We start from the raw sequence: 25,441 nt of genomic DNA, 5'->3' as shown, positions 1-25,441 counted from the left end.
TGACCCTAGGTTAAAAATAATAAACAGCTAAAAGGACATTTGGGGGACCAGAATATGAGCTATATATTAGATATGAGCTGTATATTAAACAATATTGTCATCAATACTATTGTTATCAACGTTAAATTTCTCAGGTGTGACACTCGTTCTGTGTCATATAGAATGCCTTTGTTCTTAGAAGATACAGACTGAAGTATTTAGGAGTTTAGAAGCATGTCCAAAACTTATTTTCAAATTGTTCAGAAAAAAAAAAAGATTGTGTATATACATTCATACACGCATACATATATGGTGTTGAAGACAAAGCAGATCTGCTGAAGACTAATAAGAGATGAACTAGGTGTTGAAGGGCATATACCTGATGACCATACCATTCTTTCTTTCAACTTTTCTCAGGGTTTGAAACTTTTTTTTTTTTTGCGGTACTCGGGCCTCTCACTGCTGTGGCCTCTCCCGTTGCGGAGCACAGGCTCCGGAAGCGCAGGCTCAGTGGCCATGGCTCACGGGCCCAGCCGCTCCGCGGCACGTGGGATCTTCCCGGACCGGGGCACGAACCCGTGTCCCCTGCATCGGCAGGCGGACTCTCAACCACTGCGCCACCAGGGAGGCCCCAGGGTTGGAAATTTTAAAAAGAAGTAGTTGGGGAAAAAATTGTCTCTGGGATCTGACCCCTCCTCCCCACTCACCTCCCACCTGGACTACTGTAGTCATGTCTTCCCTGCATCCACGCTCACCCTATGATTGCTAAAAGGATCCTATTAAAATCGAACTCAGATCCCATCCGTCCTCTGCTCAGACCCTCCAGTGAGTCCCATCCACTCAGAGTAAAGCCACACCGTTTGTGGTGGCCCACAGGCCCTGCATGATCTGCCCCCTTCCCACCACCTTCTCGGCCCTCAGTCTCCACTCAGTCTCACTGTTCAGCCACACTGGCTTCCTCGATGCTCATCAAACAGGCCAGGCGCACACTCACCTCAGGGTCTTCACACCTGTGGAAACTTCGGGCTAGAAAGCTCCTCCCCCAGATGCCCGCACTGCGTGCTCCCTCCTCTCATATTTTCAGTGAGGTCTCCCTGGTAATCCTATCTAAACTTCACAACCGTCCCCCAAATACTCCTCCTCCTGCATCCCTGACGTTTTCTCCAGAGCAATTAGTGCTATCCAATGTCTAACTTTACATTTTAACTGTTCTCTTTATTGTCTGGCTTCCTCCCCACGCCAAGAACGCAAGGTCCCCTGAAGACAAAATTTTTTACTTTTTCTTCTCAGCTGTATCCATAACATCTACACAACAGCCACAACTCAGTGCCGTGCACTGACCTATCACTTTACATCCATTACTCCTCACAACAACTTGATGAGGTAAGTATTATTTATAGCATAAATGCATATGTAGATATACACAAAATAGGAATAATAACGATGTCTACCTCATAATAATTGGTGAGGACTTAATGCTGTGACGTTCTCAGCAGACTGCCTGGCACAAAGTGAGTGCCGATTAAATGCCACTATTATATAATACTCACTGTACAGAGGAGGAAACTGAAGCTCAGAGGGGTTAGTGACCTGCCCAAAATCACCTGACTGAGAAGGGGACGGGTGTGTGTGTGTGTGTGTGTGTGTGTGTGTGTGTGTGTGTGTGTGTGTGTGTGTGTGTGTGTGTGTGTGTGTGTGTGTGTGTGTGTGTGTGTGTGTGTGTGTGTGTGTGCGCCAGATTGGAACCCATGTCAGTCTGACTCAAGCAGCCACTTTCTAAACCACAACGCTGAGACACATCACAGTGGTTGGGAGAAAGACAGAGGCAGGAAACAGGCACCAGCTCTGGGAATCCCAAACGCAGGATTTGAGTCAGCCTCTGGCACTAACTCCACGTGTGACCTCAGCAATTCCCCTCTGCTCTCAGGCTTCAGTTTTCTCTTCTATAAACTGGGGGAAGTCATTTCCCCTCCCTGACATGGGGACAAAAAAGAGTGTGAGGCTCAAATGAGACAGCTTATATGGAAGCACTTCAGAAACTGTAATCCAACACTTCTCCGTTCTAAGATCTGCAGCTCTGGCAGAGGACCGACCAAACACCAAAAGACCAAGAATTCCAAGCCCTGGAAGGCAAATTTTAAGCATCCAAACTTGTAAGGAAAAAAAGTGTGCTCCCTGTAACCATTTGGCCTTTGCACGTGCTCCTCCCTCGCCCTCAACATCATCCCTGTCCCCGTGTTGTCTGGTGAGACTCTCCTCACCCTTCAGTTCCCAGCCCAGAGGTCTCCTCTGCCAGGAAGCCCTCCCTGAACCCCATGTCAGGTCAGGCGTCCAGTGGGATCCCCCATGCAAGCTCTGCCCACTCTGGGTCGTCACCTTGAAGGATGGGTCTGTCCCCACCTGACTGTGAGTTCCTTGGGGGCAGAGACTGGGGCTAGCTTGATTCCTGCTGTTTCACCATCACTGTCCAGCACAAGGCCAGGTACAAAGCAGACGTTCAGTAAACACTAACTAAATGAAGTAACAGATGGATTACTGGTGGTTCCCTGACCCAGCAAATTACGTTAAATTTCCATACTTTGTGCTCCCACAGGCCCACAGCACATAGATCGCCTTTTGACAGTTGCTCATAGTTTGAATGTTTACTATGCCCTTCAGATCTCGGCTCAGGCAGCCCTCGTCTAGACAGCCTTCCTGACCCCACGCCCCCGGGTCAGGAGGTCTTTCTGAGCTCTGGAGTTCACACCGTCCTGACCAATCTGGGGTGACAGTGATGGGTCATAAATGTGTCTCCCAGCCCAGAAAAAGCCAGCATGGTCTGTCTACTGAATGAATGGACGAACAAATACGGAGTATGGGTGGATTAATGAATAGATGGACAAATGTTCACTCTAGTTAAAATTACTCCTTTAGCCGGATTCCCAGGTCACGCCCCCAGACCCCAGACTTCGCCCCGAGCCACGCCTCTACCCAGGCCTATTTCCCGGAGTACAACTGCGGCAAACCAATGAATGTCCTAAACGGATGATACATAAGCACCTCTCAACTCCCAGGACGGGAGGGAAACTGAGGCACGAGGTGGAGTCTTCAGAGCGAACCCTCCCACGGATAGTCTGGCAAACGACCCCACTTGGTCAAATGACCGGAGCTCCGGTCTCCCCCGGCTCCTCTCAGCCCTGGAATGCCCCGCCCAAATCACTCCCATTCCCCAGGTTATTGGTCCGTCTAGACGTCAGTCTCCACGCGCTCTTTTCCTCTATTGGCTAGTATTCCCAACTCAAGCGCGGTCGCCCTGCCCCGCCCTTAACCCCATGCCCTTTCTTACTATTGGGCTACCCACTTGCCCCTCTCCCAGGGACCATCCCTACTGGCTGAAAGACTTTGCCGGTTCGGGCTGTGATTGGTCATGAACAGAAGTCCACCTCCTGAGCAACCACCTGAAAGGGGTTAGAGAATGGGAAGGTTGGAGGGACGTGGGGTCAGACTCACGCTGAGCTGGCGGGAGGCAGATATAGGTCTTGAAGAACTCGCTTCGGCGGGCGGCTTCCTTAATGCGGTTGGCAAGCGGCTTGCTGACCTGCCGGATGCCCAGGTATAGCAGCTTCGCCATAGGGAACGCGCCCACCACCATCTTGGCGGTTGCAAGGGGCATGCGCAACCTTGCTGACTGGGAGGGGCGCCTCCGATCTCTCCCTCCTCCCTCGCCCGCTCGTCGCTGTGCGTGCCTACGTACGTGCGTACGCCCTATGGGGAACTGCAGGGGCGCTCCGTGACGACACCACGTCAACGCTGACGCTCCGACGTCCGTTCCGATGAATATGCAAATATACGGCGAAAGTAAGTGTCAGAGGGTGGTGCCGTTAAACGGCAGCTCGCGGAGCTTGCGTGGGTTCCCACGCCCGCTTCGGCTGACGTCACCGCCCTCCTCCGTGACGTCACACACCTAGGTGGCATCTCCAAAGGAGGAGTCTTAATTAGTCCTAATTAGGGCTAACGAGTCCCAAATGCACCTTTCCCCCCCGCCCCCGCAGTTTAGAGCTCTCACTGGGCGTAAGAAACTGTCCAGGTAGTCATACAGACCTGGATTGGGAACCCAGCTCCACTGTTTACTTACTGTGTGTGACGAGTGACTTAACCTCTCTGGGCATCAGTATTCCCATCTACAAAATGGGAATCATAAGAACACTTACACCTTGGGACTTTCCTGGTGGTGCAGTGGTTAAGAATCTGCTTGCCAATGTAGGGGATATGGGTTCAAGCCCTGGTCTGGGAAGATCCCACATGCCGCGGAGCAGCTAAGCCCGTGCGCCGCAACTACTGAGCCTGCGCTCTAGACCCTGCGAGCCACAACTACTGAGCCCGTGTGCCACAACTACTGAAGCTCGCGCACTCTAGGGCCCATGCTCCACAAGAGAAGGCACCGCAATGAGAAACCCGGGCGCCGCACGGAAGAGTAGGCCTGCTCACCGCAAGCAGAGAAAGCCCCTGCGCAGCAACGAAGACCCAGCACAGCCAAAACTAAATAAATAAATTTACTAAAAAAAAAAAAAACAAAACACTTACCTTATTGGGTTGTTGTAAGCCTTGCATGCAAATTTTGAATATAAAAACATAGTGAACTATGTTAAGAGCTTAGAATGGTGCCAATCACCCAATAAACAGCCCTTATTACTATACAGGTATTAGCATTATTATTGCTAACTCCAGCATGAGGACGCATTTCATCTCCAGAAGCAGCTAATCCAACCATTTCCCAAGTAACTGACAAACTGAGACCCAAAGAGGGGCCAGGAGAGTGGCACAAGTTCCCTCAGCCAGCAGAGGTTGATAGCCCAGCATCTTGGCTAATAAACTATACCGTTCTCAAGCAGCCCCACTTCCTCCATTGGGGGGCAAGTGTCCCTAGGGAGCTGGCTCAAGAAGGAGTTTAAGGAAGTGTCCCAGACTGTCATCCTTTACCCAGCAGGGAGCAAAATCATATAAACAAGGTCAAGAAGAGGTTGAGAGAAATTTCTGGATGGTGGAGTGCTGATGGGTAATTGAGAGATTCTCGAAGAGGCAGAGGAAGAGGGGAAGTGCAAGGAACAGAGAAGCTGTGTACAGGAGGAAACATTCAGGACACAGAGTTGGGGGACCCAGGGCTTTACTTGGCATCCTCTCGGACTCCCTGAGTGTCCTTTGTCACTTTCCTGGCCCTGATGGACTTCCATTTCTCCATCTGTAATGATGATACTGACATGTGTGAACCTCGATATTCTAAATTACTAAGAATGCCAAGACTCCATAAAAACAACTTCTCCCCAGGACCCTTTCTGGGCTAAAGATGTTAAGGAGCTTGGGACCATTCAAGGTCCATCATCCACTAGGGACCTCACCCCCATTTTACTGACTGACCAACTGGAGCCAGAGGATGACAAGGGTTTATCCAGAGTTCCAGAGGTAATCAAAATGGAACTGAGGCTGGGGTTTCTTGAGTCCCAGCCCAGAGTCTTCTCCTGATCCCTGGGGTGTTAGCCTGGGGCCTAAGGACCTACTAGGGGTGGGGGTGGGGCGCTGAGGTTCCACATGATGGGTTTAGGAAGCTTCCAAACTTGTACATGACTTTTTTGTTTATAATTCACTGTTGTTTCCTCAGCTCCTAGAACAATGTTTGGCACATAGTAGGTGCTCAATAAATATTTATTGAATGAATGGGAATGAGCATTTGGTGGAGGGGTAGCATGCAGGCTTTCATCTGATTCCCTGAGGGGACTGTGTTCAGAAAGCTTCTGTTCCCCTACATCTCCATCCCAGTAGCTTTATAGCAGTGAGACAGGGTGGGAAAACTACCAGCCCTCCCTCCCCGCCCAATCCCAGGCCTCCCTCTTTTCTCTTCCCCACAACACCGAAGACCCAAACTTCCTGCATCTCAGTGACCCACCCCTCCTCCTGCAAAACTATTTTCCTCATTAAGTTCATTTTTTTTCTCACTCCCCTCCTCCCTCCTCTTTCTTTCTCTGAGAAGGGTTTCCAGGAAACTCTTCTGGGAACCTCTGGGGCAATGGTGTATGTGTGCGTGTGTGTGTGTGTGTGTGTGTGTGTGTGTGTGTGTGTGTGTGTGTGTGTGTGTGTGTGTGTGTGTGTGTGTGTGTGTGTGTGTGTGTGTGTGTGTGTGTGTGTGTGTAGGGAGATCTTCACATCTCATCAGGAGCCTGGAGCCTGTTACACACCCGTGGGGAGGAAGGGAGGGAGATGGGCTATCAGAAGGGGCGAGGCCTGTCCAGAGCTGTGTGTTTCCTCCTGCTCTCCAGCCTAGTTCTAGAAGGACAGCCATTCCTGGTTGACCCCTGAGGGCCAGGGGAGGGAGGGGAACACCATCAGCCAGGACAGCAGCCTTGGCCACTCTGGGGCCTGGGAACAGAGGCAGAGACAGGGAGGGGAGAGGGAGCCCAGGATGGCCCCAGCGTTGACTCACTGGCTGTGTGACCCTGGGCTAATCACTTGGCCTCTTCGGTGACGGCCTTTGAGTAGGGCCTGGGATCATTCCCAGACGTCCTTCCAGTTCAGGTCCCCTGGTCACCCTTTTCCCAGGATGGGCAAGGGGCTTGAGTTACACAATCCCACCGGCCCTTGTGCTTCTTCCATCATCGAATTCCTTCAAGATAAATCCCAAAGCTGACACCGATCCTTCCCCACTCCACCACCACCCACCCCCGACCCCAGTCCAGCCATCAGCATCTCCTGCCTGGGCTCCTGGCTTCCGCCCTTACTTCCCATATTCTGTTCCCCACTCAGCAGCCAGGGAATCCTGTTAACATTTAAGCCAAATCCCAATCCTTCTCTGCTAAGAGCCCCTCTGTAGCTCCCATTTCTCTTGGAATAAAAGGCAAAGTCCTCACGTGGATTCACAAAGCTCTGTAATATGGGCCCCTGTTCCTGGCCTGTCTCAATTCCATTCCTCACATCCTCCCGCCTCTGGTTCCCGCCACACGGCTGTGTGTGCTTGCTGGCCCTCAAACGCAGGCAGTCTCTTACTCCATGTTTTGCACTTGCTGTTCTCTCGGCCTGCAGCGCTCTTCCATCTGACCCCTTTCCTCCTTCAGGTCGTTTCTCAAATGCCCCCTTCTCCGTGAGCCCTCCCCGACCTCCTTATCTAGATCAGACTCCACATCACTCTCTGTCCCCTCAGTCAGCTTTATTCTTCCCCATTACCCTTATCGATTCCAAATGTGATGTTTATCTCTATTCATTTACTGTGAGCTCCGTGAGGGCGGGGCCTGGGCTGTCTTGGTCACTGTTTTGTCCCCAGCTGCCGGCCAGCACAGGGCTGGGCAGAGGGTAGGTCTAAACAAATCTCCCTTGAATGAATGAATAAATAGCCTTCTCTTGTCCCCAGCCCCGTTCCCAAGCCTGCCCTGCTCCCTGCTCCACCGGCCCGTCTGCTGATCGCCCTTCATTTGATCCTGCTCCCTCCTCCTCAGCCCTGACCTGGAGAATGCTGTTTACCTTGAAACTCTGAAACGCTCTGTCCTGCTCGCTCTCTCCCCTATAGGACCGGGGGCTTCCCAAAGGCAAAGGGACCACTCAGCACTCGGTGAGTTTCTTCTTCCACCTTCCCTGTGAGTCACAGACTTTTACCCCCTTGTTGAAAGTAATCCTAACTTTTTTGTCTTTACCTTCCGGAAAGTTAATCTACTGGTCCCCTCCTCTAGGAGGCACGTTCTGACCCCCAGACCGGGTCTGATGCCTTCTTGGGTTCCCCCAGCCCCTGGGCTCCCCGTCTGAGCCCTGCCCACTCTGGGTCATCACTATCCAGGGACAGATCTGTCTCCCCCAGTGGAGTGGGAGCCATGAGGGCAGGGCCAGCACTGTCATTTGTCACCGCTGGGTCACTAGCACCACCCAGCGCAGGGCTAGGCACAGTTCTACTGAATTGTTAGGGGGTCATGGTGGAGGACGATGGTTGACCAGTGACACATCAACCTCACTATTTTCCTATTTTCTTACATGCTTATGGAAATTAGCACAGCCTCATTTACATACAATTTGCATATACCGGACCAGGAGGGAAGGGAGGGTGGGGTTAGTATGGAGGAGTGGGGGCTCTGCACGACACGGGGTTCACTGTGCCGGCAGCAGCATCTTCAGCTGCACCTGGTCCCTCTGGGAGGGCTGAGCGGCCACCCAGCTGGCTGCCATGGCCTTGGCCACGCTGTTCCTCTTGGAAGTGAGTGGGGTCTCCAGGGTGAGCGAGACGTTGGCCATCTCCTGGGGTTTGTCACTGGCCAGAAAGCGGAGCAGGTTGTGCAGGGCCTTGGCCACGTGACTGCGGGCGCCCTCGTTGACGAGGCAGTAGAGGATGGGGTCAGCCACACAGTTGAGGCTGGTGAAGGCCAGTGAGCTGTGGTACGCCGAGAACACACGTTCCTCAAAGCCACAGTCCCAGGGGTGGCGCAGGTAGACGGCGCTGCGGGAGAGCAGGAGCACGTGGTAGGGCGCAAAGCAGACCAGCACGATGGCAATGAGACTGAGGGCCAGCCTCTTGATCTTGGCCTTCTCCTGGCGCTCGGTGGACACGCTGCCCCGCACAGCCCGCAGGATGCCACGGTAGGAGAGCAGCATGAGGGCCCACGGGAACAGGAAGCCCACGAAGACCCGGTAGAGGTTCATCCAGGCCACCCAGCCCTCCATGGGGAACTTCTCGAAGCAGAAGGTGTGGTTGTAACGGTCGCGGAAGAGCTCATCGTGGAACAGGGGCGCCGAGTTGGCTCCCAGCTCTGTGGCCCAGACCACGGAGCTCACGGCCACGGCCGTCTTGACGCGCCGCAGGCGGGTGAACCGCAGTGGGTGGGCCACGGCCAGGTAGCGGTCCACAGAGATGCAGCAGAGGAAGGCGATGCTGATGTAGATGTTGGTATAAAAGATGAACCCGAAGAGCTTGCAGGAGCTGGGGCCGTGGATCCAGTTGTCGTGGTGCAGGAAGTAGTCCACCCACAGCGGCAGCGTGCAGATGTACAGCAGGTCAGCGATGCTGAGGTTCATCAAGTACACACCCAGCTCGTTGTGTTGCCGCACCTGGCGGTAGGCGGCCCACAGGGCCAGACAGTTGGTGGGCAGTCCCACGCCGATGACAAAGATGTAGAGGGAGGGCGGGAAGAGGTGGTCCACGAGGGAGTCCACGTGGCAGCCCTCCCACGTGCGGTTGCCCATCCTCGGCACTGAGGCTTTCGAGATGCTTCCCCTGGCCCACGGGGGCTGTGGGGCCATGGGTGGCGGGAGGCCATCAGGCCCCCTGAGCCCCCTCCTCGGAGGCTCAGGGGAACATGGTGGGAGACAGTCCACAGTGAAGAGATGAGGCTGACCACGAATCGTGGGCCAGGCTGGGCAGGGAAGGATAGAGCTTGAGAGGGAAAAGTTGGAGGAGGGATAGAATTACGACAAGAGGGAGGTCTGGGGGATGGCAGGATTCACAAAGATCTTTGTCAAGGAGGTTTTATGAACCCAATCAGAGCATAAGTGGAGGAGTATTGGGGTCACACAAAATTGACTGAGGGGGCTGTTTATAGAGGAGCTGAAGGCATCAGTGGGCAGTGGCGAGAGAGAGAGATTTGCGGAGGATGTAGAAGGTAAGCGTGGCCATGCTGAAGTAACGGTGGGGTGGAAATGTATGGAATAGTGTTGAGATAGGATAGTCTACAGGTAGGGAGTGTTGAAAAGACCAGGCAAGATGGATGGGGGTGCTAGCATTTCCTAGGACCCCAGTAAGAAATAAGGAAATAAGTAAGGTAAACAGTGAGGAGAAGATTACGGAAAAGGAGGTGTCCTGTGAGGGATGAAAGAGAGGAAGGGCTCGGTCTGGGGACTGTGGGAAGGGTTTTTAAGAAACAGGAAGGAGGTGAGTAAGGGCTAGATCAGAGCAGGGTTACTAATACAGGGAATTTAAAGGGGACAAGGACGGGGCTCCTGCTTGGTCCTGGTGGGAGCTGAGCAGTTGACATGAGGTGGCCCCGCCTCACAGTTCAAAGCTGATTTTGCAGCACCTGTGGGGAGAGAAGACTGCAGTGAGAGGAGTCGTAGACCACCCCCTTCTCCCCACACCCCTTTTGCCCTGACTCCAGTGGGCGGCAGAGGGTGGGGACCCTAACGATGCCTAATTGAGCCCCACTGTAAGCAACGGATCTCTGAAAACACAGATTTGAGATGCCAGATATGTTTTTTCCCTAACAGATGTTAAAATAAAGATCCAGGGGCTTCCCTGGTGGCGCAGTGGTTGAGAGTCCGCCTGCCGATGCAGGGGACATGGGTTCGTGCCCCGGTCCCGGAAGATCCCACATGCCGCGGAGCGGCTGCGCCTGTGAGCCACGGCCACTGAGCCTGCACGTCCAGAGCCTGTGCTCCGCAACGGGAGAGGCCACAGCAGTGAGAGGCCCGCGTACCGCAAAAAAATAAAAATAAAGATCCAACTCAGATTTTAAAACTTTCTTCCAGAAACCATGTAAAACTTGCACAAGTATCATATCATGCTGTGGGAAATGGAGAACTAGTCTCAACTCTCATGTTATAGACAGGGAGACTGGGCCCAGAGAGGCTGCGTCACTCCCCTCAAGGATGCACAGCAAGGCAGTGACAGAACCGGGCTAGAACCAGCCCTCCTGCTCCTAACCCAGGGCACCCCATTTTTGACTATAATGATGACGGTGGTGATAATAACAGCTAAAGTTTATTAAGTCCTACTACATAGCAGACCCTGTCTTAAGCACTTTTATGGGTATGAATTTTGAAATTTCAAGAATCCTATGAGGAATAGGGTTATTCCCCCTGTTAGACAAACTGAGGCACAGAGAGGTTCAGAGACCTGTCCAAGGTCCTGATAGCGGGAGAGGGGAAATCTCAGCTTTCTCCAGTCTGCACTTCAGTTTTCACCCAAGAATGACTGGACAGAAGAGGGCCCTGGGCTGACAGCCCAGGGAAGCATAGCTGCAGGGGGCTGGGGGGGGGCGGGGCGGGGAAGGGCTGAGAGGAGGAGATGCTGGACCCGGTTGAGGTCGGGAGCAAGGGGGAGCCCTGGGGGCAGTGCCAGCAGTCCCCTCCCTCAGAGACTGCCCCCCTCATTGTCTCTCCCACTCCCCTCCGACTTTCCCGAGTGAGAGTCTTGGGCCCCACTCTCCTGGTCCTGCGGAGACCTTTAAGGACAGGGCAAAGGACAATCTTGGACCAAGCCCCGGACCACTGTCAACCCCCAGAGAGGTGGGGAGCGAAGTCCTGAATTAGAGGCACCTGCACAAGCCACTCCATCCAAGGGTTTGCATCAGTTTAGTTTTTAGGCTGTGAAACCACTTTAAAAAAAAAAAAAAAGACATCTCAGCTGGAAACCCCATCTAAGACCGTGACAGAAGAAGCTGCTCTGTGCTCTAGAAAAAAATGAGGTGGCGGGAAGAAGGCCACCTCTGAAGCATCCCTAGGACACACTTTGAAAACCACTGGTTGAGTCGATTGGACAGATGAGGAAACCAAGGCCCAGAGAGGGGAAGGGAGGAGCCCAAAGGTACACAGCAGGTACGTGGGAACCTCCCAGATGCCTGAGCATCTTCTCATGGGAAAGGCCACTTGGCTCTCCCTACCTCCACACTAAATCCTGAACCCATGTATGTCTCTAAAACCCCTGCTTCTGCCCGCTCTGCTCAGCCATCGCCACTGGCTCGGACTTTGCAGTAGCCTGTCACGGCTTTCCTGGCCACTCTGACTTCCCTCAACTCACTTCCCACGTGGCAGCCAGAAAGGTCTCTCTAACATGTAAATCAGCTCTTGTCACTTCTCTGCCTGAAACTCTCCAATAGCTTCCCAGTGGACTTGGGGTGAAATCCCAAATCCTCACCCCAGGTGACAAGGCATTGCCTGACCAGCCTGGGCAACCTAGCTGACTTTCTTGCCCACCTCCCCTCCCCCACCTCAGCAGCCTCAAGGCTGGACCTTCTTTCCAGCGTCAAAACCTTTGTTCTGGGCTTCCCTGGTGCCGCAGTGGTTAGGAAACCGCCTGCCAATGCAGGGGACACGGGTTCGAGCCCTGGTTCGGGAGGATCCCACATGCCGCGGAGCAACTAAGCCCGTGTGCCACAACTACTGAGCCGGCGTGCCACAACTACTGAAGCCCACGTGCCTAGAGCCTGTGCTCCACAACAAGAGAAGCCACCGCGAGGAGAAGCCCGCGCACCGCGAGGAGAGAAAGCCCACGCGCAGCAACGAAGACCCAACGCAGCCAAAACAAAACAAAACAAAACCTTTGTTCTTCCTTCAGACTTACTTACGACTAGCTCCCTCACCTCCTTCACGTCCTCAGGGAAGCCCTCTGGACCCAGAGTCCTGACCACCCATTCCCAGGGCTCTCTCCTCACATCACTTTGCATCTTGTTTGTGTCTGTCTGTCTATCTAGAACGGACATTCCAGGAGGGCAGGGACCTTGTGCTGACTGCTGTATCGCCAGCGCCCAGGACAGGCCCGGCATACAGTAGGCACTCAAGAAATGTCTTTGGACTGAGGGAACAGGCATTGGTCAGCCCCTCCTCCAACACAGGCTCCTGCTCACCTTGAGGCGGCACCACCCCCGACTTCAAGCTCAAGCGAGCCCCTGCAGGGACCCAGAGAAGGAGGCGTGGAGGGAAAAAGTGAAAAGGGTAGGATCTATCTGCTGCACAATTGACTTTGAAAGATCAGGGCTGAGTCCCACTTAGTAAGTCCTCCCCGCTGTCGGGTCCTCCATGACTGAAGAGCTGCCCTCACCTCAGACTCACAGAGACTCCTGGATCCTGTGGAGATGGGACAGAAGTGGCTTGCTCCTGGCTGGAACAGTGCAATCCGGTCCCTACCTTTGAACTGAAACCGCCCGCCCAGAGCAAATCACTCAAAACACCTCTCTCGGGCTTCCCTGGTGGCGCAGTGGTTAAGAATCCGCCTGCCAATGTGGAGGACATGGGTTCGAGCCTTGGTCCGGGAAGATCCCACATGCCGCGGAGCAACTAAGCCCGTGCGCCACAACTACTGAGCCTGAGCTCTAGAGCCCGCGAGCCACAACTACTGGAGCCCGCGAGCCACAACTACTGAAGCCCGCGAGCCACAACTACTGAAGCCCGCGCGCCTAGAGCTCGTGCTCCGCAACAAAGAGCAGCCCCCGCTCAACGCAACTAGAGAAAGCCCGCGCGCAGCAACGAAGACCCAACGCGGCCAAAACTAAATAAGTAAATAAATTTATATTAAAAAACAAAACAAAAACCCAAACACCTCTCTCCCCTCTGTCTGCCCTGAGTCTCTCCTTCCTCCTGTAACACTGAGGGAATTACTTCTTCAGGAGCCTCAGTTTCCCCTTCTATAGAAAGGGGGGGGGTGGGCACAACTTTTATACTAGTCACATCCCAGATATGAAAATCCTTGGGACCTCCCTGGCAGTCTAGTGCTTAAGACTCTGCGCTTCCACTGCAGGGGGCCCAGGTTTGACCCTGTGCCTAGGATCCTGCATGCTGCGCGGCTTGGCCAAAAAAAAAAAAAGAAGAAGAAAAAAAGAAAATATCAATTCTATATAAACTCTTCCAGAAAACTGAAGAGGATGAAACATCTCCGAACTTATTCACAGGGAACTATGGATACATTCAATATCATGTGATAAACCATAATGGAAAACAATATTTAAAAAAAAGAATGTCTATATGTGTATAACTGAGTCAGTTTTCTGTACAGCAGAGATTGGCACAATATTGTAAATCAACTATACTTCAATAAAAAACAAAATTAATTAAAAAAAAGAAAATCCTTGGTAGAGGTGATATCATCTATAAATTGTGCAGTATTTGAACAATTATTACTATTCCACAGGCACTGGGGAGCTGACACAAGAATGAACCAGTTCATAATGGGAGGAGGCACTGAGAGCTGGGAGTTCCCTTTGCCCCACCCTCTCAAGAACCCCTGGGTTCAGCTGAGGCTGGGGTGGGTACACAGGCATGAGACTGATTTCCTGCAGCCAAAGGAAATACACTTCCCATTGCTAATTTCCTCGAGGGGGAACCAGTTGGCCGCCTACCCCTCCCTCCTCCCATCCCTCCTCCTCAACCCATCTGTTTCTTGGGGAATGCTGGGCATGGGGGAGGGGCATTCAACCCTCTCTTGTCCCCCACCTGAGATCTGCCCACCACCAAACCCCCGAAAGACAGCGCGGAATGGCAGACTCTTAGAACTCCACAGTGCAACAGGCCTATATGTCACAACATATAGGGGCACGAGGCTATTTCTGACCCTTGCCTGATACAGATGGGGAAACTGAGGCCTAGAGCCACAAAGCAGTTGTCATAAGTCACATGGTGTGTCACGACTGCATAGATCTGTCATTCTTAACTAAAAAGCTTCCCTTACCTGAATGTTTTCTCTCTTCACCCCCTGCATTCCCATAATTTTTCTCAAGTCTTTCCGGGGTTCTCAGCCCCCATTAAGAATCGGCTGAGGGACTTCCCTGCTGGCGCAGCGGATAAGACTCTGCGTTCCCAACACAGGGGGCCCAGGTTCGATCCCTGGTCGGGGAACTAGATCCCACATGCATGCCGCAACTAAAAGTTTGCATGCCGCAACTAAGGAGCCCACATGCCGCAACTAAGGAGCCAGAAAGCCGCAACTAAGGAGCCCGCCTGCTGCAACTAACACCCCATGCAACCAAATAAATAAATATTAAAAAAAAAAAGAATCTGCTGCAAGATCCACGGACTCTCACCACAAGAAAGCAAATGACCTCAGCGTCTTGGGTGCCCCTCCATCACCTGACTCCCTTGCCCAGCCCCCTGGAGCCAAGACCCTGTTGGGCTGGGATCTAAGTTGCCTCCCTTACTCAGGCTTTGTGTCTGGGACGTCAATCCCCAAATCTCACAGTGCCCACAAGAAGCTCCCCAGTGCCACAGGCCTCCCTCGTGGTCCCTGCGGGCCCCTCCCAGAGGGGCAGGGAAGAGAGATAAGCTGAGAATGTGGAGCGATAGTGGGGAGACAGGAAGGACTGTCAGACCACTGCCCCCACTTTGCACCTCAGCTGCGCAAGCCAGATAAGTCCCTGGGCCCTGGCAGCCACCTCTAAGTCCAGCAAGGCTGAAGGACTGCGGGCGGGGGGCGGTGAAAGGACAAGATGGAGAGGTAATAGAGCCCCACAGCCCCTCACTCACCAGTCTTGTCCTAGAAGCCTCCAGGTCGCCTCTCTCAACCCCCACTTCCCTCCTCTGAGGGTTCCTGCTCCCCTGACAGCCCCGGGGGACCAGCCAGCTCCGGTCTGCTCATTAGGGGACGAAATGTGATCACCAAGCCTCGCTCCCCACCTGGTGTCCTGGCGGCTGGCCGGCGGAAACTGGGGGACAGTCCGGCCACCGTGACCGCTCCGCTGGGCCTCGGTTTCCCCAGTTCTACCGAAGGGGTCCCCATCCCTCCACACACCCCCACACCATCCAAAAGGGACACCAGAGTCCTTGACTCTACTCCTCTGATGTTCTAGAATGCAAGGTTCTCAAATCCTCAGGTTCTATTGTTAGTCCAGTTCCTGGTTTACTGTTCTATTATTATAACATTCTAGAGCGTTACCTTTCTTCCATTCTATTGTTATTATCATGGTGGCTTTCCATGCCCTTCTCCTTCTAAGTTTCCAACATCCCAGCGTCTCACATTCCAAGATTCTCAAGTTCTATTGTTAGAACGCTCTATGATTTTTTTTAACATTCTATAACTTTCAGAATCTATTATTAGTTCTCAGTGATTACTATCTTTGCTGAACAAACACTAATATGTATTTCCCTTTTCTTTTTTACAGAAATGGGAACATACTCTACATACCGTAAACCTCACTTCCTTTTTCCTCCCTATCTAATCCGTTTTGTTTTTTTTAACATTCTAGCAGCCTAAAGTTCTAAGATTATGCAGAATTCTAAGATACTAAGGATTCAATGGGGGAGGGGTAGTCACCACATTCACCTGGTCCCTAAATTCTCACCCCCCTGGGGGGGACATTCGGAGCCCAGGCTGCCTCCCAGGGAGCCTTGCCACGTCCCTCCCTGCTCGCTCACACCAGCTGAGTTATTATTTGTCTAGACACAAACCAAATTATAGGCCCTGTCCTACGGGAGCAGTGGGCTTCATGGGGAGGGTCAGGAGACAGAATCAGGCGGGAGTTAATCTCTGCACTACCCCCCTCCCCTTCCCCTCACTTCCCTCCTTCTCTGAAACTCCACCCCTTCCACCCAAACCAACTCTTGTCCCCTCTCCTTCTCCAACACCGTGGTTTTAGAAATATTTTCTCTCCTCTGCCTCTAAAAGGCTCCCTCCTGGGTTCCAGCCATTCACACTCACCTTGGCATTCTTCCCTCCTGCCTATGAAGACCTCCTGCCCCACAGGAATCCGACTTAGTGGCAGCGAAAGAAGCCAGATCTTTGGACTGGGGCTTCAGTGGAACTGGAGTCCCAACCTTAGCCTGAAACTGACTCACTGTGGGGACTTCTACTCTTGGGCCTCAGTTTCCCCATCTGTAAAATAGGGGGCTTGGTCTAGCTGGCTCTGCAAGCACTTTCAAGCTCTCGGCTGTGCGCGAACACTGACAACTGCCAAGATTCCAACACAAAGCTTTTTGGATTGAAGGATTCAAAGGACCTTTAATTTGAAGGTTTGAGCATTCCTGGTCCCCCTCTCTGATCATTCTCACTTACTTGGGTCCTTTCATTCAAAGACTTCACAGGCAAGACTTCCTGATTCTATGATTCCCAGAGTTGTGGAGCCCCTCCCCCATCAGCCTCTCTCATTTTCTACTACTGGATGCCCCACCACCAGAAAGGAAAACCTCCCCAACCTCACCCCAGACCTGAAGTCAAGCTCAACCACAGAGACAGAGTTGTGAGGGGCCCTTGGTGAGTTCAGAAAGAGTGGGGCTGGTGATGGGCCCTGGTGGGGGGCGGTGGGGATGTGGCCCCCATCAACTCCATCTGTGCCCTCAAGAAACTCCCCCAGCGCATGTCCCGCCTGAGCACACAACACACGTCCCACAACCGAAATTCCAGAGCTGTCCTTCAGCGTGCTTGGAGGTGGGGGCTGTCCAGCTCAAGGAGGGGGGGGATGAAGCCAAGGCAGGAAGGAGTTAACGGGTGACCCAGCCAAATCCTGGAAGGGAGGAAGTGGGGGAGGAAGTTTACCCCCCAGCCAGGAATTCCTGAAATTGGAGGGTGGGGTGGGTGCGACCTCCAGAGCAGTGGGGTGACTGTTAAGGGGGAGGCGGGGTCACAGGGGCGCTCAGAGTCCACCTGCCCCAGGTGGCTACCCTACTGCCCCCTACCCCACTCCCAAGCAGCTCCTCGGCCCAGGTGAAAGTTGGAATTTGCGAGGATTTGGAATGAGATGATGACGGGGTGAAGTTGCCAGAACCGGGTCTAAGATACAGAGAGACAGCGACAGAGGAATACCGAGAGACACAGACAGGAAGAGAAAGGGCAAAGAGATGTCCAGAGACGGGGAGATGGAAGCAGAGAGATCCACAGAAACTGAGAGTTCACCAAGACACAGGGATGGAGGCAGAGTGAGAGAGCGACGCAGAGGCAGAGATAAAGAAATCGACAGAGACATCCGGAGATGGAGAAGGAGAGACACACCCAGAGGGAGAGGGACCGCAGATCCAGAGAGACATCAGAGACAGACGGAGAGATGGAGACACACCCAGAGACAAAGTCAGACGCCGGGAAGAGCCAGCCCCAGAGAGGGGCGGGGACGGAGACGGCGCGGGAGACTGAGGCAGCGGACGGACGCGGGGACGAGCAGTCCCCGGCGGCCGCAGGACCGGCGCGGGCAGGGGAGGGACCGGCGGCTACCTGCGCGTGACGGCTGGACGGGGCAGGTGGCGTCTCTCTCCGCGGCTGGGAGAGCCGGGCTCCAAGGCGGCGCAGGAACCCGGCGGCGACTTCTACTGGCCCCCGGGCCAGAACCGCCAGCCGAGGCCCCGCCCCGGCCCGGCCGGGCCCGCCCCCATTAACCCCTCCTTTGTCGCTCCCCCTTAACCCCTTTGAGCCTTCACCCCGCTAAAGAGATGGAGAGAGGGCTGTGAGATGGAGAGATGGAGAGAGGGCTGTGTCTTCCAGCCCTGGGGAAATCTCACCTGCCGCTGGAATACCCCCCAGTCCTTCAACATCCCCACCCTGGAGACCCCCACCTCATTAACCCCTTTGGTTACCGTGCCTCCAGTCCCGCGCTCCTAGATCATGCCCTCAGCTGGGGGTGGGGAGGGGGAAGGGGGGGTCCCTCGTTGAGCTGAACGATTTCCTCCTTTCGGAGACCCCAGTCCCAAGTCATTAACTTTCTGATCATTGCATGCCCCCTTCCCCAAGGGAGAGAACGAGGGGTCTGTTAGTTCCCCCTGCCCATGGTCAGCGCCAGCCCTGGAAGGAATCCTGGGGTTTCCAGCTCCAGCCCTGCCTCTTGGCGAGACTTAGGCTGGTGACCTCTCTGTGCCTCAGTTTCCTCTTCTGATAACGTGGTCTCTCACAGTCCCTTTGTCATGGGGATGTCATACTATCAAGTCTATAAAACATGACCCACCCACCCGCCCCCGCCCCCGCCATCGCCATGATCCCCTACCTCCTGCTTTATTTGCTTTTCCCCATAGAACTTGTCACCATCCAACATTCTATGTATTTCACCTTTTTTTTTTTTTTTTTTTTTTTGCGGTACGCGGGCCTCTCACTGTTGTGGCCTCTCCCGTTGCGGAGCACAGGCTCCGGACGCGCAGGATCAGCGGCCATGGCTCACGGGCCCAGCCGCTCCGCAGCACGTGGGATCTTCCCGGACCGGGGCACTAACCCGTGTCCTCTGCATCGGCAGGCGGACTCTCAACCACTGCGCCACCAGGGAAGCCCCACTTTTTTTTTTTTTCTAATTATCTGCCTCCCCACTAGGAGGAGTGTCATTTTTGTGTTTGGTTAGTTTACTACAAGACAGGCGTTCCATACACGTTATTTTCAGAGAGTAAATACACGAATGATAAGTGCTTCAAAACTATTTGCTGATTATTATCATCACGTTCTTCATAAATTGGTCGTGAGAATTCATTCTTGGGCAAAGCACTTTGGACCGACCTGGGATGTAGCACTCAAAGATGGGCTTGCAAATTCTTTTTTATTTATTTTGAAAATAAAAATTAAAATGCTTGGATCTTAAGAGAGCAGTACAACGAGTTGTGATAAACAGATACGCCCATGTGACTAATCACCCAAATTAAGACATAAACATTTCCATCACCTGAGAACATTGTTTTTTTGCCCATTTCCAGGGCATACTCACACCCTACTTCACCCCCAGAGGCAACTCCATGCCTTTCTGTTTTTCTTTTCCTTTTTTTTTAAACTGGAAATTAGTGTTGCCTGTTCCAGAGCTTCACAGAAATGTAATGAAACACTTCTGTTTTGTTTAAGGTAGCTATTATAATCATTCACCATGTGGCCTTGGACAAATGACTTCACCTCTCTGAACCATATTACCACCTTCCTCTCAGGGCTCTTGAGGGAAACAGAAAGTGAGAGAGTTAACCAAGGACCCAAGTGACCTGCAATACACACAGGAGTAAAAGTTTTTTCCTTCCACCCTCCTTCAAGGGGACAGACAGAGACACTCCAATGGAAGTGTCACGAAGGTTTTAGCCCCCTCCCCACAAATAACCCAATATAAATCTTATCAGCTTCAAGACAAGCCCTCCTGTCAGCCCCTTGGCCATCCCAAGCTCATCCTATGGAGAAATTCTGGAGTGCACTGGTGGGCGAGGGTCCCCTTCTCTCCTGGGCTCACCCTAAGTTTATGTGATTCAGTTAGGGTCCTGGCAGGAAACAGGTAGCCATTCAAAGAGTTTAAGTGGGGGAAATTCCCTGGCGGTCCAGTGGTTAGGACTCAGCGCTTTCACAGCCGAGGGCCCAGGTTCAGTCCCTGGTCAGGGAACTAAGATCCCCACAAGCCACGTGCGTGGTGCGGTCAAAAAAAAAAAAAAAAAAAAGAATTTAAGTGAGAACATTTATGAAGGGAAGGTTTAGAGAGGTTGGCAGGGTGAAATAACCCACAAAATGTGGGGCAACGCCAGGGAACCAGCTGGAGCCAGAAGCAAGCCATTACCACCCTTCAGGCAGAAAGCTAAAGTTTGGAGTGGAGACCATAGGAGCTGTAGCTCTAGGTAGAGGAACACAGCCACTGCCAGAACTGCAGGGATGCAGGGAGGGGCCCGGAAAATAAATACTCCAACCTCTCCCTCTCTACTTACCTTCAGATTCCCTGTCAGTGCCTGTAACGGGGAGAAGCCAACCAGAAGGCAGAGGGCAAGGGACTCCCGTGGATGGAGCCCACACAGGGCAGTCTCCCAGGGCCCAGAGCAGGAGGAGAAAGGCTGAGAGTGACCCTGGGGTACACAGTGGAGAATTACCAGCACTATTCTGCCAGAACTTTCTAGGCACATTTTTCCATGCAGGTCTGAGGCTGGGCACAAGGGGGTGACAGAGCACCAAGAGACCCAATGAAAGGGACGCTTAGCGCTGGACCACTTACTTCCCCAGAACTTGGACATTAGGGAAGGGTCAAAAGCTGGAGGACAGGAAAGAAGACTTTGATCCCATAGATCTGAAACCTGGAGGTCTGGAGGGCTGATATGATTGCTGGACTGTGCCGGCTGAATAGGAGTTCCCTGGGTGGACAAGTTCAGAAAGGGTGTACCAGCGGGGAGGGAACAGCATGTGCAGAGGCTCAGAGACATGAAGTGTCACAAGGAAGGGCAAGTATTGGTGATTCAAGTGGCTGGATATAAGACATGCGGACAGGAGAGGATGTTAGCTTAAAAAGGAAGGATCAGGGACTTCCCTGGTAGCACAGTGGTTAAGAATCCGCCTGCCAATGCAGGGGACACGCGTTCGAGCCCTGGTCAGGGAAGATCCCACATGCCGCGGAGCAACTAAACCCGTGCACCACAACTACTGACCCGGCGCTCTAGAGGCCATGAGCCACAACTACTGAGCCGCGTGCCACAACTACTGAAGCCCACATGCCTAGAGCCTGTGCTCTGCAACAAGAGAAGTCACTGCAATGAGAAGCCCGTGCACTGCAACGAAGAGTAGCCCCTGCTGGCTGCAACTAGAGAAAGCCCGTGCGCAGCAACGAAGACCCAACACAGCCAAAAATAAATTTAAAAAAAAAAAGGAAGGATCAGAAATGATTGAAAAATAAGGACAGCTAACATTTAATGACCACTTGCTGCATTCCAAGTACCATTCTAAGCACTTTATGTGAATAACTCATTTCATCCTCAAAATAACCATATGCAGAGGCACCGTTTCACAGATGGGGCCTAGATGGGTAAGTGGAAATGCTGGACTCCCAACACTGGAGCTCTAGTCTCTACCTGCTGTTATGCCACTTCTTGGGGGTGGGAAATTAGGGTTGAGGAGTTTGAACTTTGATCCTCTTCATCTAACACACTTTCAACTGTTTCACACACACATATCCACACACACCACTCTTATATTCATTCAGTAAACACTCCCTGAGCCCTTGCTTCTGCACCTGGCCCTGGGCTAGGCAGTGTTGGGGACACGGCAGTGACCACAACAGCCCTGGCCCTTCTCTTCCAGGGCTGGCAGTCAGTGAGGGGGAGACAGATCTGTCCCTGACAGTCATACCTCAGAGTGGTCAAGGCTGGAACGGGGGTCCAGGGGGCTGCTGGAGCCTAGAGGGGGCCTTGTCACAGTTTGTTGGGGGAATAGGAGGAAGGAGGGAGCTGTCAGAACTGCCACTTGGAACACTCCCCTCACTTTACCTGGTTCATTCCTTACTCATCCTTCAATAGGCAGGTCTGTGGTTCCCTCCAGGAAGCCCTCCCTGATACCCACTTGGCCTTCCTTTGCCCACTTATGGTCATCATTGTCTAAGGATGGGTCTGCCTTCCCCACCGGACTGAGTCCCTTGTGGCAGGGCTGGGGCTGTCTCAGTCACCACTCTGCCCAGCACTGCCCAGCTCAGGCTCTGGCCTAGAGTAAAATGTTTCTTACATATATTGAATGAATTCATTCATTGATTAATCAACATTTGTGTTTGTTGAGCATTTACTGCATGCCAGAAACTGCGCTAGGCCCTGAGAATACAGTCTTAAAAGCCAAAATCCTCATCCTCGTGGGCAATTGAGTAGCGAATGATTGACTTCTGGTCATATTAATTGAGATCTCTGGCCAGAAATGTGGAGGGGATGAAACGCTTTGATATGATTGAACACCCTCCCCTTCCTAGAATTTCATGTTTGGCTCTGGGGGCTGTCACTTCTGAAGGATATTGACATTTGGAGAGTTATAGCTTAGGCAGCTGTTCCTGGAGACACGTGGACAATCCTCCTTGCTGGTCAAAGAGGGATTTGCAGGTTTCTTCTGCAGTAATTTTTCCTTCCCTTAGGAATTAATGGCCTTGATAAACTGTCACTCTGAAACTGCAAGGCTCTGAGCCTTCCATCCCAAGAGATCATCTGTACGGTTCAGACAAGGAAAAGAAACACAAGTGTGTAATGTTCTACAAAATTCTATGTATTGCTCTGTCTAGAGAAATCCTATAGATTTGTTACCTTATTATAGTTCTATTAGTGCAGTGGTTCTCAAAGTGTGGTCCTTGGAGCAACTGGGAACTCTTTGGAAATGCAAATTCTTGGGCCCCACCCAGACTGATGGAATTAGAAACCCTGGATGCGGAATTGGGAGGAGGTGCATTTTCATTATAACAAACCCTACAGATGATTCTACTACTGCTCCTTCAAGTGTAAGAACTACTGAACTCGAGAATAGTGGGGGGAAATGTCAGCGCCTCAAACATAAAAGAAAGAGAGAGAGAGAAGAGAGAGAGAGGTAATTAGATAGCATCACCATAAATTATCTTGCCTACCAAAGATAAAGGAATCAGAACAATTCAATCCCTACTCCTTCTGGACAGTCACAGTTAATATTCAGCTGGTTCACACTGATAGGGCCGTATCATTTGTTAAAATACTGAAATGCTTTCATACCAGGCAGTAAAGAGTCATTAACAAGAGCAGACTTCTCCTCCTTGTCCTAAGGCAATAGTTGGGGCTGCAAAACTTGATGCTTCTGCTGGGCTAGTTCTAGGCACCCCACTTGACTTTATGATTCCGCATCCAGCACATCACTACTGACTAAAAGCACACAATGATTTCAGCCAGCCAGCCAACCTCTTCTGAAGTTGTTACCCTCTCTCTCTCTCCTACTTCTATTCACTGCTGCAGCACTCTGAATCCTGCCACTTCTCTGGCCCCAACAGAAGAAAGGAAACCTCAATTGTCTTACCTTGATTGGGGAACTTTCTGTACCTCTTGCAGGTTTATTAGAGACTCCCATTGAGAACGCTGACCTATTATGTTTTAATTGATGATCATTCCTGTAATGATTAATTTTATGCACCAACTTGACTGGGCCATGAAGTGCCCAGATATTTGGTCAAACATTCTGGGTGCTCTGGATGAGCTGAACATTTAAATTGGGAAACTGAGTAAAGCAGATTGCCCTCCCCAATGTGGGTGGGCCTCACCCAATCAGTTGAAGGCCTGCATGGAACAAAAAAGGCTGACCTTTCCCCGAGTAAGAGAGACTATCTTCTGCTCAACTGCCTTTGAACGGGAACACTGGTTTTTTCCTACCTTCTAGATTCAAACTGAAACATTGGTTCTTTCTGTGTCTCGAGTCTGCCGGCATTCAGACTAGAACTGCACCTCTGCCTCTCCTGGATCTCCAGCTTGCCGACTCAGCCAGCAGATCTTAGGACTTGTCAGTTTCCATAACTGAATGAGCCAATTCCTTATAATATATACATCCCACTGGTTCTGTTTCTCTGGCGTTTTCTCTAATACAATACTTCAAAACTGAAAATAGAGGTATCCTATCACTAATTTAAGGTCTCCTTTAGAATACAGTCCCATACCTGAGGTACGAACAGCCCAGATGGCAGACCTCATTGAGCTTATTAGGGTTTGTTAACTAGCTAAAGACCAGAGAGCAAACATACATATATACAGACAGCAGGTATACTTTGGGAATATTTTGGAAACAAAAGGGAGTTTCTAACCTTTGCTGGAACCCCCTTGGAAAAAATCTATACACGTCATAAAACTGCATAGACACACACACACATATACACACATGCATATAAGCAGGAGGGCATGTAAAAATGGTGAAATCTGAATAAGGTCTGTCGATTCACCAGTGTCAGTTTCCAAGTTTGGTATTGTGCTATAGTTATACAGGATGTTACCATTGGGGAAAACTGGATGAAGGATATAGAGGACCTCTCTGTACTATGTTGGCAACTTCCCCTGAGTCTATAATTATTTCAAAACTGTTTAATTAAAACCACACACACACATGTTCCTCAAAAAGTTAAATACAGAATTACCATATGGCTCAGCAATTCTACTCCTAGGTATATACCCAAGAGAAATGAAAACATATGTCCAAATAGAAACTTGTACATAAATGTTTATCACAGCCTTATTTGCAATAGCAAACGATGGACACAACCCAAACTTCCATCATGGGTGAATGCCTAACACCAAACTATGAGTGATAACAAAATGGTTGTTGTTTTAAGCCATTAAGTTTTGGAATGCTTTGTTCTGAAGCAATAGATACTGGGAATAGGGGTCTTCAAACTCCCAGAAACATTATTGACCCTGCCCTCCAGGGTGTCACCCACCTTGACATAAATATGCTGAGGTTGCTGGTAGCTTCCGTCTCCTGCTTGAGTGTTTTCCCATCCCCCTTCCTTTGGGAGAACTCCCCCACCCATTCTGCGAGGTTTAGGTGGCGCTGTCAGCCCCAGGTACACTAACCCCTTCCTAAGCAAAAAGATGAGCACGTGACCCAGGCCTGGCCGATCAGATGACTCCACTCCCTAGGCCATGGAGATTGGCCACATGATCCAAGATGAGCCAATCAGATTACTCCTGAAGACGCTTGAGTGGTATGAGAGAAAGACTTCCTCTGGCTTTGTTACCATGTGGCCTGGCAGAATGCCTGCAGCCACAGCGTCTGTGTTCTCAACAGTGTAAAAATAATCAGCTAACATTTGTAGAGAGCTTGCTACGTGCCAGGCACTGTCCTAAGCTTTTGCGTCTATTTAACTCATTGTCACAGCACCCCTATGGGGCAGGTGCTATTATTAACTTCTATTTTATACATTGGGAAACTGAGGCCTTGAGAGGCTTAAGAAACCCGCTCAAGGGGAGAAGCCAGATCCAAGAGTTCATACTCTCTGATTCCATCTATTTAAAGCAAAGGTGAGCAAACTACCACTGTGGACCAAACCCTATCTACCGCCTGTCTTTGTACGGCTCGTCAGCTAAGATGATTTTCACATTTTTAAGTGGTTCCCCAAAAATCAAAACAATAGTATTTCATGACACGCAAAAATGT

The 25,441-nt window shown here is 51.6% G+C and overlaps 2 protein-coding genes across 4 annotated transcripts in view; both read right to left on the bottom strand.

Annotated features, from left to right (window-relative positions):
• The window catches only part of OPA3 (outer mitochondrial membrane lipid metabolism regulator OPA3), a 38,599-nt gene extending 34,890 nt beyond the window's left edge, over positions 1 to 3,709 (bottom strand). Inside the window, exon 1 of the mRNA XM_060131013.1 lies at positions 3,469 to 3,709. Within this exon, the coding sequence (XP_059986996.1) occupies positions 3,469 to 3,631 (163 nt within the window). The 5' untranslated portion in view covers positions 3,632 to 3,709. The remainder of the gene's footprint in view (positions 1 to 3,468) is intronic.
• A 3,427-nt stretch (positions 3,710 to 7,136) lies between these two features.
• GPR4 (G protein-coupled receptor 4) lies at positions 7,137 to 24,852 on the bottom strand. 3 transcript variants are annotated; one of them, XM_060131006.1, is made up of 2 exons: positions 24,723 to 24,852; positions 7,137 to 9,998 (listed from the first exon to the last, which is right to left on the bottom strand). In XM_060131006.1, the coding sequence occupies exon 2, from the start codon at positions 9,223 to 9,225 to the stop codon at positions 8,080 to 8,082; it is 1,146 nt and encodes a 381-aa protein (XP_059986989.1). In that variant the 5' UTR covers positions 9,226 to 9,998; positions 24,723 to 24,852; the 3' UTR covers positions 7,137 to 8,079. The 3 variants fall into 3 exon arrangements, with proteins under 3 accessions (XP_059986989.1, XP_059986990.1, XP_059986988.1); XM_060131007.1 differs by lacking the exon at positions 24,723 to 24,852 and adding an exon at positions 23,321 to 23,336; XM_060131005.1 differs by lacking the exon at positions 24,723 to 24,852 and adding an exon at positions 17,825 to 17,925.
• Between the last annotated feature and the right edge of the window lie 589 nt (positions 24,853 to 25,441).

This window comes from Lagenorhynchus albirostris, chromosome 19, assembly GCF_949774975.1.
Source record: "Lagenorhynchus albirostris chromosome 19, mLagAlb1.1, whole genome shotgun sequence".
NCBI classification, from domain to species: Eukaryota; Metazoa; Chordata; class Mammalia; order Artiodactyla; family Delphinidae; genus Lagenorhynchus; species Lagenorhynchus albirostris.
The sequence above is the reverse complement of the archived record's forward strand: the minus strand, read 5'-3'. Positions and strand labels throughout refer to the sequence as shown.

Bases quoted from the DNA above. Each gene is read 5' to 3' on its own strand.
- GPR4 (XM_060131006.1), bottom strand. From the start codon at position 9,225: ATGGCCCCACAGCCCCCGTGGGCCAGGGGAAGCATCTCGAAAGCCTCA.